We start from the raw sequence: 14,429 nt of genomic DNA on the forward strand, positions 1-14,429 counted from the left end.
TATAGAGGTATATATTTATCAAGTTTATTTATAAATACTTTTAACGTTTTAGTGCTTTTGTCATTTTGATTATTATAATTATTTTAATATTAACATTTCTTATTTTTTGTTTAAGTGAGTTTTTCCATTTAATATATATATTTTCATTTTAATGTTATTTCTATTAATGCAAACCATTTTTTATTTATTTAGCTAAAAATAATAACACTGCAGAGGATGGCCAATGCAAATAAAAAAAATCACTGTTTTCGGTCAGAATTAAAATGTAAACCCAAATGTTTAGTTTGTATGTTTTGCATTTTGTTGACGAAGTGTAGCTTATTTTTAGCCTAGCTTAGCTCTTTCATACTCATGCCAAGACTTTCATACTCAATAAATGAGAGAGTCTGATTCTCCAAAAACACTATAAACGCACATTACATCATCATTTCGACTTTGGAGCTTTGAAAACCAGAAGCATATCACAACAAGACTTTTGCCTGTTGTGTGTGTGTGTGTGTGTGTGTGTGTGTGCAGGTAGCAGACGCGATCCTGGGGAATCAGATGTTCACTCACTACGAGCGCGCTCACATCGCTCAGCTGTGTGAGAAAGCCGGTTTACTGCAGAGAGCTCTGGAGCATTACAGCGACCCCTACGACATCAAACGGGCCATCGTACACACACACCTGCTCAACCCTGAGGTGTGTCTGTGTGTGTGACAGCTAAAGCACTCAGCAAGTGCATTGTTATGTGATTTTTATATCGTTTCCTGAGGTTAAAACAGTCATAATTTTGATATAAACAGTCATTTTCTACCCTGAATTTCGCCTCTGATTTGCTCAATCTGTTGGAAGGGGCGTGTCTGCTGTGGGACTTCAATGGAAACGCCCACTGCTGTGATTGGCTAACATCTTTGCATACTAAATGAGCATTACATGTGAACTTGTGCTGCATTTTTACTGTAACAGCCGCCAAGATGAACTAATTATGAACAGTGTTGATGATAGCGTTATATTTAGAGCATCGAAGGTTGCAATAGAAGTAAAATAAAATATGTATTTAAAATTTTAATGTATTTACTATAAAATAATTAGTATTTTTATTTAATGCTCTTTTGAATTTTAAAATATAATATTATCACACTTGAAGTTTTTGTTTATTATTTAAAAAACAAAGTAAAGTGCAATAATACTATTATTGCTATTATTAAGTATTTTATTTTTTACAGTTATATTTAATGAGTGTGAGCACCAAACCAAATCTCTAGGTGCTCACATGGGAACCAGAATGGAAAACATATGTGACAGACTACAATACTCCGACTACAATTATAAATAAAACTAACTTTGATCGCAATAATAGAGAAGTTGATTGTGTAGTCACTGGTTTGATTCCCTAATGCATAAACAGCAGTAAAACATCTGTACATGAGCCTTTATATATTACACTTATCTATTACACTTATTTATATATTACACATGAAATGCAGTTTCAGATTTTTACATTATTTTTCTCAAGGTTAGTTTATAAAGAATGTTTTTTGCACCAAAAAAAGGTCTTTATTTTCTTAACAATAGTATCGCTCTTGTGATTGATGGACAGACATGAGTTTTTTCAGAAACTCCTCTTGATTATATATGCTGATGACGCATGTTGACGGGAAATTGTGACAATTCTCCCAATTTCAGATCCTTAGACAATAGAAGGGTAGAAAACAATAATTCATATTAAAATGGGGAGTTTGTTTTGTGTTTTGAAACATGCAGTGTATTCTTGTGTGTAAATATCAAGAACATTTAAAAAAAAAAAAATTAAATTAAAATTTTTACATTTTTAAGTTCAAATGTTTACTTTTTTTTAATTCAAATTTTTACATTTTTAAATTCAAATTTTTACATTTTTAAATTCAAATTTTTGCATTTTTAAATTCAAATTTTTACATTTTTAAATTCAAATTTTTACATTTTTAAATTCAAATTTTTGCATTTTTAAATTCAAATTTTTACATTTTTAAATTCAAATTTTTACATTTTTAAATTCAAATTTTTGCATTTTTAAATTCAAATGTTTACTTTTTTTCATTCAAATGTTCACATTTATAAATTCAAATGTTTACTTTTTTTAAATTCAAATTTTCTACATTTTCAATTCAAATTTTTACATTTTTAAATTCAAATGTTTACATTTTTAAATTCAAATTTTTTCTTTTTTAAATTCAAATTTTTACATTTTTAAATTAAAAAAAATAAAAATTTTACAATTTTAAATGAAAATGTTTACAATTTTGAATTAAAATTTTTAATATTTTAAATTCAATATTCAAATTCAATAATGTATGAATGACGTTATTGTCTGTCAGAGTAGTATTGAACATTTAGTTTTGTTATTCTTCTCTTTCTCTGTCAGTGGCTGGTGAATTTCTTTGGCTCTCTCTCTGTCGGCGACTCCGTCGAGTGTTTGAGGGCCATGTTGACTGCAAACCTGCGTCAGAACCTGCAGCTGAGCGTTCAGATCGCGACCAAGTACCACGAGCAGCTGGGAACGCAGACGCTGGTGGAGCTGTTTGAGTCGTTCAAGAGCTACGAGGGTGAGACGCTCACGACCGTGTGTGTTTGTGAGGCTTCAGAGGGGTTTGAGGCTGGTGTGGTGAATGATTCCTCATTTCTGTGTCTCGCTCAGGTCTGTTTTATTTTCTGGGCTCTATCGTGAACTTCAGTCAGGACCCTGATGTGCACTTCAAGTACATTCAGGCGGCGTGTAAGACGGGTCAGATCAAAGAGGTGGAGCGCATCTGTCGAGAGAGCAACTGCTACAACGCCGAGCGCGTCAAGAACTTCCTCAAGGTACATGAGAGAGAAACCAAGCTCATTGATGCATTCAGTTCAACAAAATCTGTCAATAAATCCAGTTCAGTGCATCTGTCTTCATATATGGGACTTTTATTGGCGCAATATTAACAGAAGCATTAATACAGTTATTGTGATACAAATAATAACACCATTAAAAAAGCATTCAACATTAGATTACATTTACATTTTATTAATCAAATTATCTATTTATTTTCATTTATTGAGTTTCATTAAATTAATAATAAAAGAAATATTAACTATAACTTATTTACATTTTTACATTTAATTAACCTTTTATTTTAATTAATTGAATGAGTTGAATTGAATAAATAACAATAAAATAAAAATTCAACATTAGTTTTACATTACATTTTTAATGTAATAATTTACAGTGTATTTTAATTAAACTTAATTAACAACAATAAAATGAACCTTTAACATTAGCTTATGTTAAATTTTTACATGCAATTATTAACAGTTTATTTTAATTGAATAAACTGAATTAAACCAATAACAATAAACATTCAAGGCTGGCATAAATGCACATTTTTATTTTAATTAATGATTTGAATTCAGTTGAATTAATAAGAATAAATAATTGAACCTTAGCGTATGTTTACCATTTTTTATTTAATTGTTAAAAGTTTAATTAAATTTTCAACAATCTCCCCTTTTTTGCATTTCTCTTTGATTACAATTTTTATAATAATTAATATAATAACTGTTTATGAATTGTTCATTGTTGTCTCACTCTCTACTGCTTTGAATATATAAATGCATTCTAATTCTTTTTGACAATAGAATATAGCTTTGTTTGTGATGCCAGTAAAAGCTCATCAGACTGTAATCAGGTCTTTGTCGTGTCGTTGCACAGGAAGCCAAACTCACCGATCAGCTTCCTCTCATCATCGTGTGCGACCGCTTTGATTTCGTCCACGATCTCGTGCTCTACTTGTACCGCAACAGCCTGCAGAAGTACATCGAGATCTACGTACAGAAGGTACAGCGAGAGTCCTGAGCTCATCACACACACACACACACACTGCTGATCTGGAGAGTTGATGTGTGTGTTTGCGCTGGTGCAGGTCAATCCCAGCAGGCTGCCAGCGGTGGTCGGAGGTCTGCTGGATGTCGACTGCTCCGAGGACACCATCAAGAGTCTGATCCTCGCCGTACGAGGAGATTTCAGCACAGACCAGCTGGTGGAGGAAGTGGAGAAAAGAAACCGGTATAACGGATCCCGTCCTGTCCTTTTTCTTCACCTGCTGCTTCTCTCAAGATCAAAACACAATTTCACATGAAAAATGCATTTTTTTCTATCAGTGAAGTGAAAAGTCATTAGATGCATAATATAATATAATATAATACAATATGTGACCCTGGACCACAAAACCAGTCATAAGGGTCAATTTGTCAAAATTAAGATTTATACATCATCTAAAAGCTGAATAATCTTTCCATTGATGTATGGTTTGTTATGATCGGACAATATTTGTCTGAGATACAACTATTAGAAAATCTGGAATCTGAGGGAGCAAAAAAATCTAAATATTGAGAAAATCTCCTTTAAAGTTGTTCAAATGAAGTTCTTAGCAATGCATATTACTAATCAAAAATTAAGTTTTGATATATTTACAGTAGGAAATTTACAAAATATCTTCATGGAACATGATCTTTACTTAATATCCTAATGATTTCTGTCATAAAAGAAAAATGTATAATTTTGACACATACAATGTATTGTTGGCTATTGCTACAAATATACCCCAGCGACTGAAGACTGGTTTTGTGCTCCAGGGTCACATATAATAATATGGCAAAATGTAATTTACCAGTATCTTTAACTAGTGTGATGATAACTAGTGTGTGTTTCTTTTATTTGCCAGTTTGTTATCACAGTATTTCAAGGTATTAGTAAATTGTAGGTTGCCAAGGAAAAATATATAAATTCAAAAATATGTAAAATAAAAAAATATTTAATATATTGTAAAATTCAATGTATCATGAAAACTCAATCAAAGCTCACAAATGAATAACACCCTTGATTATTTTTAGTTAAGTATATACCGTATTTTTCTTCTCATATTAAACATTTTTAAATCTACTATATCAAATGTTTACTATATATAACATATGTAATGATGTATTCATGAATATAAACAAATCGACTATATGTAAGATTAAAATATACTAATATAAAATGAATTTACTATATAAAAATGTATATACTAATATAGAATGAATTTACTATGTATAAAATAAAAATAAATGTAATATATAAAGAGCAAATGCATATCCAATATCATCAAAAAGACCATTTTTTCTTATTAAATATTTTTGTTGAGATAAATTATTTTAATCTCTGTATTACCCAGTCCTAACTCATAGTGTGACAGTCAGATCCATCAGTGTCTCGTTTTCTCCAGACTGAAGCTGCTCTTGTCCTGGCTGGAATCACGTGTTCAGGAGGGCTGTGAAGAACCCGCTACCCACAATGCACTGGCAAAGATCTACATAGACAGTAACAACAATCCTGAGCGCTTCCTCCGAGAAAATCTGCACTACGACAGCGCGACCGTGGGCCAATACTGCGAGAAGAGAGACCCGCACCTCGCCTTTGTGGCCTATGAGAGAGGACAGTGTGACCTGGAGCTCATACAGGTGTCTTCTGCTCTCCACGGCTGCATTTATTTAATCAAAAATACCATAAAATCATTAATATTATGACATATGTTTACAATTTAAAATAACCAGTCTCTGTTTGAATATCTGTTAAACTGTAATTTATTTGTGTGATCAAAGCTGTATTTTCAGCATCATTACTCCAGTCTTCAGTGTCACATGATCCTTCAGAAATCATTTTAATATGCTGATTTGCTGCTCTATAAATATAAATCAGTGTTTTCTGTCCTCCTGTAGGTGTGCAATGAGAACTCCCTGTTTAAAAGCGAGTCGCGGTATCTGGTGCGGCGGAAAGACCCAGATCTTTGGGCTCAAGTTCTGGAGGAGACGAATCCGTACAGACGGCCGTTGATAGATCAGGCACGAGTCGCACCTGAAACATCTACAGATATCATGCAGTGTGTGATCACTGAGATGTTAATGATGAGGATTGTGTGCACAGGTGGTTCAGACGGCTCTGCCGGAGACGCAGGATCCAGAGGAAGTGTCTGTGACGGTGAAGGCGTTTATGACGGCCGATCTGCCCAATGAACTCATTGAACTTCTGGAGAAGATTGTTCTGGAGAACTCCATATTCAGTGAACACAGGTCAGTCTGAGTGACTCCTGTCACGCCGCTTGAGATCAAATTCATATAACAGAGACCAGATATCACGAGCTGAAGTTTATGTAATGGTCCAAATTAAATAAATAATGAATAAAATGCATTGCAAAAATCACACAGATTGTGTAAATAAAGGATTGTTTTTGACTGACAGGGAAATGATGTAGTTGGAGAGTAGCTGTGTGGAGCATCAAAAGAAGATTATAATTATTCTTTTTATATTATAAAATATTATTTGATATATTATATTATTACATTACATTGTATTGAATTAAGATTGATCGCTCTGTTATATTCTTAGCTTTGAATAAAAGCACATGCTAAATGAAAATGTAAATACAATAAAAAGTAAATATATTAGATTACAATGTTTAATATTTCATTTTATTTTATTAAGATTAACCACTGTTGATTAGTAGCTTTGCATAAAAGCATCATCTAAATTAATAAATGTAAATATATTACATTACAACACTTTTATATTATATTATTAAATTAAGATTAATCTTTTTATTGTATTCCTCAATTGTAAGTAGTTTTGAATGAATGTATTATATTATAAATATTATTAAATTATATTGCATTTCATTACATTTAATTAAGATTGATTGCTTTGTTATATCTCTATTTCATTGTATCTGCTAAATAAATAAATGTAAATACATTTTATTCTTTTATGTTATATTATATTATATTTTAATGCTGAATTAGGATTAATCTCTTTGTTGTTTTGCTCATTTGTAAGCAGCCTTGGATAAATACATCTGCTAAATGAATAAACTTAAATATATTATTATATTGATATTATTGATTATTATATTGTATGATTTATAATGGGAGTTTATTTGATGTTATTGAATAAGATTATTCACATTGTTGTAATTGTAAGTAGTTTTGGATAAAAGCTGAATGAATGTAAATATGTTGTTGATTATAATGGGAGTGATCTGATGTAGATTATACACTGACTGTATGTGATGATGATAAAACGTGTCTTTCGCATCAGGAACCTGCAGAACCTGCTGATCCTGACGGCCATCAAAGCGGACCGGACGCGGGTCATGGAGTATATCAACCGGCTCGACAATTACGACGCTCCTGACATCGCCAACATCGCCATCAGCAACGAGTTGTATGAAGAGGCCTTCTCCATCTTCAAGAAGTTCGACGTCAACACCTCAGCGATACAGGTACACAAACACATGATCACGTGATGGTCCGCACACAGACGTCTGGACTGAAGCTCTGTCCCGTGCAGGTTCTGATCGAGCACTTGGGGAATCTGGACCGGGCGTATGAGTTTGCGGAGCGCTGCGCCGAGGGCTCGGTCTGGAGTCAGCTGGCTCAGGCTCAGCTTCAGTCCGGTCTGATCAAAGAGGCCATCGACTCCTACATCAAAGCTGGAGAGCCGTCGGCGTACATGGAGGTGGTCGATGCTGCCAGTAGAAACGGTGAGAGGATCTGTCCTCAAACATCCTTAACACTAGAACCGCCAGTGGGTCAATTTTACCCACGCACATGAATACTGTTTTGATATGGCTAAATAACATTATTATATTTATTTATTTATTGCCAACACCCTAGTTGTTTGGAATTAGCTTGGTGAGCTCATCAACAATAATAATATACATTAAAATACATACACATACATAAATACAACTATACATATATGTCCTATCAATTATAAGGAGTGAAATGCAGGGGCATAGATACCAGAGGAATTAAAGGGATAGTTCACCCAAAAACGGGTTCTAAACCCGTAAGACCTTCGTTCATCTTCGGAACACAAATTATAAAAAACATTTTTGATGAATTCCAAGAGCTCTCTGGCCCTCCCATAGTGTTTCTCAAGGTCCAGAAACGTAGCAAGGAGATCTGTAAATTAGTCCATGTGACATCAGGGGTTCAACCGTAATTTTACAAAGTTACGAGATTACTTTTTATGCACAAAGAAAACAAAAAAACGATTTTATTAAAAAATTTGTCTCCTCCGCATCACCCTATAGCAATACCGCATTACCTTTAGGGGTAAGCGAGGCTGTAACAAAATTTAAAAAAGGGTCTGACGGTCACATCGATCCCCTGATCCAGAAAAGCCACCGACTCGGATTTAAGCTATTTTTTTTTATTAATAACAAAAGAACAACAAAGGAAGCAAACCTTCAGGAGAGGGCAAGGCCAACATAACAAACGAAACACTAACTATCAATGAAAACTTGATAGTAAAAAAAAAGAAAATAAATAGACAACCTGAGTGCCTAGCTAACATAAACGCAGGCAAAATTTCAAGTTCAAAGAAAATGGCACACTCTCCCTACCGCTTCCGAAAAACAACAGGACGTACATAGTAGCGTTCACACGCTTTCTCACAATTTGCGAGTGAGCAATTCATTAACAAAGTTAAGAGATAAAGACCGCACTCGGTGGCGTTAAGCTACACAAGAGAACATTTCTGGATCAGGACAAAGAGTGAAGCGTGTTGCCTTTCTAGTGTTGAACTGATGTGGAGCTTGCTGAAAAATGTCCATAATACGTTGTAATTTGATTGAACAATATCCCAGACAAGTGTCTGTTTTTATAGGGAACTGGGAGGATCTGGTGAAGTTTCTTCAAATGGCGATGAAGAAAGCCAGGGAGTCGTACGTGGAGACGGAGCTCATCTTTGCTCTGGCTAAAACTAACCGTCTGACTGAGCTGGAGGACTTTATCAACGGCCCCAACAACGCTCACATACAGCAAGTACGGAGATTTACACACTTTTACTTCCGCTAGCTTCCTTATCTGATAAATCTCGCTCTATATAGCATTTTTTAAAAGTTTTATTTCGGTATTATTGAGATGCTATTTTAGTTGTTATTAATTTTAATTGTTATATTTTCCATTTTCTTTTTAGTCTAAGTGTCACGGTTTGGTTTCAGTTTAGTTCTGTTTGTCCTTATTTGGTCGGTTTCCTGTTATTAGTTAATCATCGTTTAGTCCTTTCACCTGTTTTGTGTTAATCATCTCGTTTGCTCATTAGTTTGGCTTCTTTATAAGCCTTCAGTTCTGTTGTTACCTTTGTCATGTCTTAAAGTTATGTTCATGCGGTTTATCCTGTTGTTAATACTTTTATTTCATTAAAGTACCTGATTATTCTGCATCCCTCGTCGTCCTGCTTCCCTTCTCCAGCAACGCATAACATTAAGTTACAATTTTAGCAATTTTGTTTTGGTCTTTTTTTAATATGTCCATATAGTTTTTATCAATTGAGTACATCAAATTTAACTTAGTAAAAATCAGAAATGTTGCCTTGGCAACTAGCTGAAATAATATAATAATAAAAGTAAGTTTTTAATTTTTTTTATATTTTATTTCATTTAATGCTTATTATATTTCAAGTACCAAAAATGTTAGTTTTGTTTAACTGCAATAACCTTGTAAATATAAAATGATATTGTTATTAATATATAATACGCTGTTATTACATATACATAAATATAAAATATTTTATATATAGTATATAGTTTAGTATATATATATATGCAAGATAATAGTAATAGATAAGAGAAGATAATAGAAATATAACATTTCATGTAATGATGTTATTAATAATAATGATAGCAACAACAATATATTATGCATATATTTAATATTAATGGCAACGTTTATATTTAATATTGAATATATTTTAAATTATTAAAATAATCGTATTTGAAATATTTTCCCTAATGCATAGTAATGCATAATAAATGGTCTTTTAAAATTAATTTATAATCTGGTTACTCAACATTATTGTGCACACATGGTGACCGTAGCAGAACGTGTGCTTTGAGATCTATCACTGGAGATCACCGGGGTCTTCAGAGCATCACATCTTAACAGTAACCTGTTTCTGTCTGTAGGTTGGCGAGAGATGTTATGAAGAGGGTATGTTTGAAGCCGCCCGGCTGCTGTTTAATAACGTGTCTAATTTCGCTCGTCTGGCGTCCACACTCGTTCACCTCGGCGAGTTTCAGGCGGCCGTTGACAGCGCACGAAAGGCCAGCTGCACACGCACATGGAAAGAGGTGAGAGATGAAGACGTCATTAAATACATATAGTGATTTTTTTAAACAAATGAATTGCCTAAAGTACCAATGAATTGCACATCAATATGGGCTGAGAAATTACCCCTCAAAAGATCATTTAATGTCATTATTGTGTTAAATGAGAAAAGCATTGAATAGACATTGCTAAAAAGAAATATGGTGATTCTAGGCCACACATAAACTTTTATGGCTACAATAACATTGTTTTGAGAGGAAGCATAAATTAGAATTGCATAATTAATTCTATGAGATGATTTGGTTTTAAATTTAAAATAGGCATCTTTTTTATTTAATACTGAAATATAAAATTCGAAATTAAAAAAATAGATAAATGAAACTGTGAAACCAAACCCTTTGTCTTAATGAGTGAGTCATTGAATCATTCATCCAACCGATTCATTCAAACAGATGATTCATTCAGAAATGAAGCAAGTAACTGTCTTTATGAATGAAAACAATGTCTGTAATATTAATATATTTAAAGCTTTTTTTATGTAACTTTTTCCCCCAGTTTCACAGACAAGGCTTAAGCCTATTCCTAGACTAAAATCTAAGTCTGAGCTGTTTCAACTGCAAGAAACTTGCTCTGACTGATCTTAAAATATATCAGTGCCCTTTATTTTGTCTCAAAATGCACACCAGTAATGTTTTTTCTAAGGCACGTTTATAAAAATTGCTTAAATGTCCTAATTGGCTGATTCATTCAGAAACGAAGCAGGTTAACTGTCTTTATGAACGATTCACTGAATCATTGACTCACTCGATTCGCTCATAAACATTGTTCATTCAGTAACGAATCAACTCTGTGCTGCGGCTTTGTTTAGAACTATTTTAATTAGCAAAACTGAGCAAAAACAGACTATATTGTGTTTAAAATATTACACAGAGTGTTAACTTCTGGTTTATTTACTGTTGTATGAAATCAATATAGCATTTTTGTTCAGATAATCGGGAAAAACATTTTTGGTAAACAATATCATATGATATAAATTAAAAACAAAAACCCATACAGGGGCATTTTTCCCTCATATCTTGAATTTTAGGAGCATGTGTGACCCGTGCTGGCAAAATGAGTGTGAATGTGCATGGTCTAATTAAGAATTTAAAATTTTTAGTTTTGGTTAAATTTGAGGTTTTCACAAAAATGAGTTCATTAAGCCCTCGTCTAGCAATCCCGATGCTCCAAATAGTAATTAAACATCTACAATGATCTTTATTTGTACGTTTTCTGAGAGGAGTACCGTTTTTTTCTTATCACTTCTGGACAAATGCTGCAGCTTCTCATCACAAGTTGTTGGTCTATTGTTGCAAAGAGCACATTCCAGCTTTGTGAATATTCATATCGAATTCTCAAATTCTCCAAACCAGTGAAATATGATTTTCAAACCCATGATGAAAACAAAACTATTGCGCTGACTGACATTTGCAAAGAAATATGTCTTCACACAAACATAATCTGTTATGTTTTACATGAATGTTTAGTTAATGGTTGGGGGAAAATCTGATGTGTAACATTATATTAGATCCATGCATTACAGTTGGTCTTAATATAGATCATCAAACATTAACAGAAAAGACAGAATCACTCGCTGCTCTTGCTTAAACTACTGTTTATTTGCATCTTTGTTCTTATTTTTAATAACAGAGATCAAATCAAAAATGCTATATTGTGATGAATAATATAGTAATTATTATTAAGAAAAGAATTGGGGGAAAATATGCAACGTTGCTTGATGACTTTGCTTTGGAATCTTTAACTCCATTTTTCAGTCATTTTTTGTCCGATTCCAACAAGTCATGTATCATTTTGAAGGAATTTTAATGGAGAATTAATGGAAATTAAAAGAAGTTTTTGAAAATGTACTCATTTCGACTCATTTTGCCAGAACGGCTCACATATAACCAGTATTGGGTTACTAAGTAATTAGTTACTGTAATTTGTTAATTAATTATTATTAATTACTCTTATTTTTTTCTGTAATTTAATTACAGTTACTTCTTATGTAACTGAACTTAATACTGTGTATAGACCGTAGAACATTTATTTACAATATAATTGTGGATTTAACATCAAAATTTAAAGTCTAACCTTAAAATGCATGATTATGTACCCTTCTCACTTTAAATACTTTGAGTTAATAAGAATATTTATTATGTAACACTTTAATGTCCAATTAACTAGTTGGTTATTAGCATGAATATTACTGGGATATTGGCTGTTTATTATTACTTTAAGAAAACACATATTAATGTCTTATTCTGCAAGACCTTATTCTAAATCCTTAATCCTACTCAATTCTTAATTTACAACTACTTTTCTAAGTATTAATAAGCAGTAATTAAACAAAAGTCATTGTTAATAGTTAGATAATAGTGAGAATTGGACCCTAATCTAAAGTGTGAGCAGAATCATTTATGTAGTTACTTGAAAGAATTAAAAGAACGGTTTCATGTCTATCCTTGTATCTTTAACTTGTCGAGGTTGATATAGGATTTAGATGTAATTAGTAATAAGTAATTAAATACTGTTTGGAGAGAGTAATTTGTATAGTAATCTAATTACACTGTAGAAGATGTAATTAGAAACTAGTAGTTATTTATTTTAGAGTAACTTGCCCAACACTGGATATAACTGTATTTTATTGCACCATATGAACATGTTAAATTGACCGCCCTATTTTACACATTATTCTCTTGTCATGCACAGCTGGTTTGTAGCGTCCTGTAATGTTTGTGTCCTCACTGAAATCTCAATCGTACTGTGTTTTTAGGTGTGTTTTGCGTGTGTGGACGGAGAGGAGTTCAGGTTAGCGCAGATCTCCGGTCTTCACATCGTCACTCATGCTGATGAACTGGAGGAGCTCATTAACTACTATCAGGTGAACAGCCCTCACAATCTCAGTCTGTGGACGAGCTCAGTGCGGGTTTGTGACGTCTTCTCTGTGTGTGTCAGGACCGTGGGTATTTCGAGGAGTTGATCGTGCTGCTGGAGGCGGCGTTGGGGCTGGAGCGCGCTCACATGGGCATGTTCACTGAGCTGGCCATCCTCTACTCCAAATACAAACCCCAGAGGATGAGGGAACATCTGGAGCTCTTCTGGTCCCGAATCAACATCCCTAAGGTGCGACACTCGCTGATGTGCTTCTCAAAGTGTGAGCTGAGTAAATACAAATGTTACTTTCTGCATCCTGGGGCTCGTATAGAAGAGCATGACGCTTGCAACGTCAAGGTCATAGGTTCGATTCCCAGGGAATGCATGTTTAGTGATTATATGTAGACGGTGAATGCAATGCATGCCACTCTAGATAAAGGCATCTGCGAAATGCATTTATGTAAATGAGTAAGTCAATTTAAAAAAATGACTAAATAAGTAAATAAAGTGAGTTATCAGCACTGTAAGGTAGAGCCCTGCATTTTTTTTACGGGCCCTGACTTTTTTACACCCCTTGTGCCGGGCTTCGGGCCAATTTTCACGTCATAGTTCAGACACGGGCCGGACCTCGAGCCTGTTTTAGGCTTCTCCTTATTTTTGTATTTTAGGCATCCATCAATTAGTGATGGAAAAACAAATCTCTGCGCTGGTGGGAACAACACGAGACTGCATGGCCTCGTCAAGAGACTGTCAAGAGCAGCTCAACGGTGTTTAGTGTCCAGCAGCAGAGAGCGCAGCTGAAGTGTTCTGCGTTCAAATGCACGCAATAGGCTAAAGCTTGCCGCAAAGCCCCAGCAAAAGTAATTACCATGAATGTGTCCGGGGGAAATAGTAAGGAGGTATTTTAATTATTTACTTATGAATTAGTGTTTTCTGAGTCCGTGTCGCAAGGATGAAGTTGCTGATCCTGACTCGCCATCTACTCATTAGACAGAACTGCATCTTTATGGATTATGATTATGATTTTGTTAAGTATCAGTTTAAAGCTTTCTATAGATATATTTGTCATGTCTGTGAAGCAGGAATTCGCTGAGTTTCGTTTCATTTTTGTGAAGCGCTCCTGTTCAAGATGAGAGATCATCATGTGTGTTTTCTTTATTTTATAAAAGCACATCGTTTTGTTGATATTGTTTGTGAGTGCACACAAATAAAAGTAGACCCTTTACAGTTCCGAATAGGGCTGTATACCTTGGAGAACCTGGCGATACGATACATACCTCGATACACAGGTCACGATTCGATACGTACCTCGATACAGAGCTGTCTCGATACGATTTGATACAATGTGACACGATTCGATACGATTCAATAAAAAT

The 14,429-nt window shown here is 33.8% G+C and overlaps 2 protein-coding genes across 3 annotated transcripts in view; both read left to right on the forward strand.

The window, feature by feature from the left end:
- Nucleotides 1-14,429, forward strand: part of LOC306849892 (uncharacterized protein) — a gene marked incomplete at its 5' end in the record, with an annotated part of 704,045 nt that overhangs the window by 672,743 nt on the left and 16,873 nt on the right. The gene's annotated exons all lie outside the window — the stretch shown is intronic.
- The window catches only part of LOC306848858 (clathrin heavy chain 1-like), a 58,943-nt gene that overhangs the window by 34,058 nt on the left and 10,456 nt on the right, over nt 1-14,429 (forward strand). For both annotated transcript variants that reach the window (XM_079383611.1, XM_079383610.1), the window contains exons 12-25: nt 517-681; nt 2,387-2,567; nt 2,660-2,823; nt 3,704-3,829; nt 3,915-4,057; nt 5,256-5,490; nt 5,749-5,871; nt 5,954-6,099; nt 7,121-7,304; nt 7,373-7,565; nt 8,696-8,853; nt 9,996-10,160; nt 12,953-13,060; nt 13,135-13,302. In XM_079383611.1, coding sequence (XP_079239737.1) covers nt 517-681; nt 2,387-2,567; nt 2,660-2,823; nt 3,704-3,829; nt 3,915-4,057; nt 5,256-5,490; nt 5,749-5,871; nt 5,954-6,099; nt 7,121-7,304; nt 7,373-7,565; nt 8,696-8,853; nt 9,996-10,160; nt 12,953-13,060; nt 13,135-13,302 — 2,259 coding nt within the window. The remainder of the gene's footprint in view (nt 1-516; nt 682-2,386; nt 2,568-2,659; nt 2,824-3,703; nt 3,830-3,914; nt 4,058-5,255; nt 5,491-5,748; nt 5,872-5,953; nt 6,100-7,120; nt 7,305-7,372; nt 7,566-8,695; nt 8,854-9,995; nt 10,161-12,952; nt 13,061-13,134; nt 13,303-14,429) is intronic.

Source organism: Barbus barbus (assembly GCF_936440315.1).
Source record: "Barbus barbus genome assembly, chromosome: 29".
Lineage (NCBI taxonomy): Eukaryota > Metazoa > Chordata > Actinopteri > Cypriniformes > Cyprinidae > Barbus > Barbus barbus.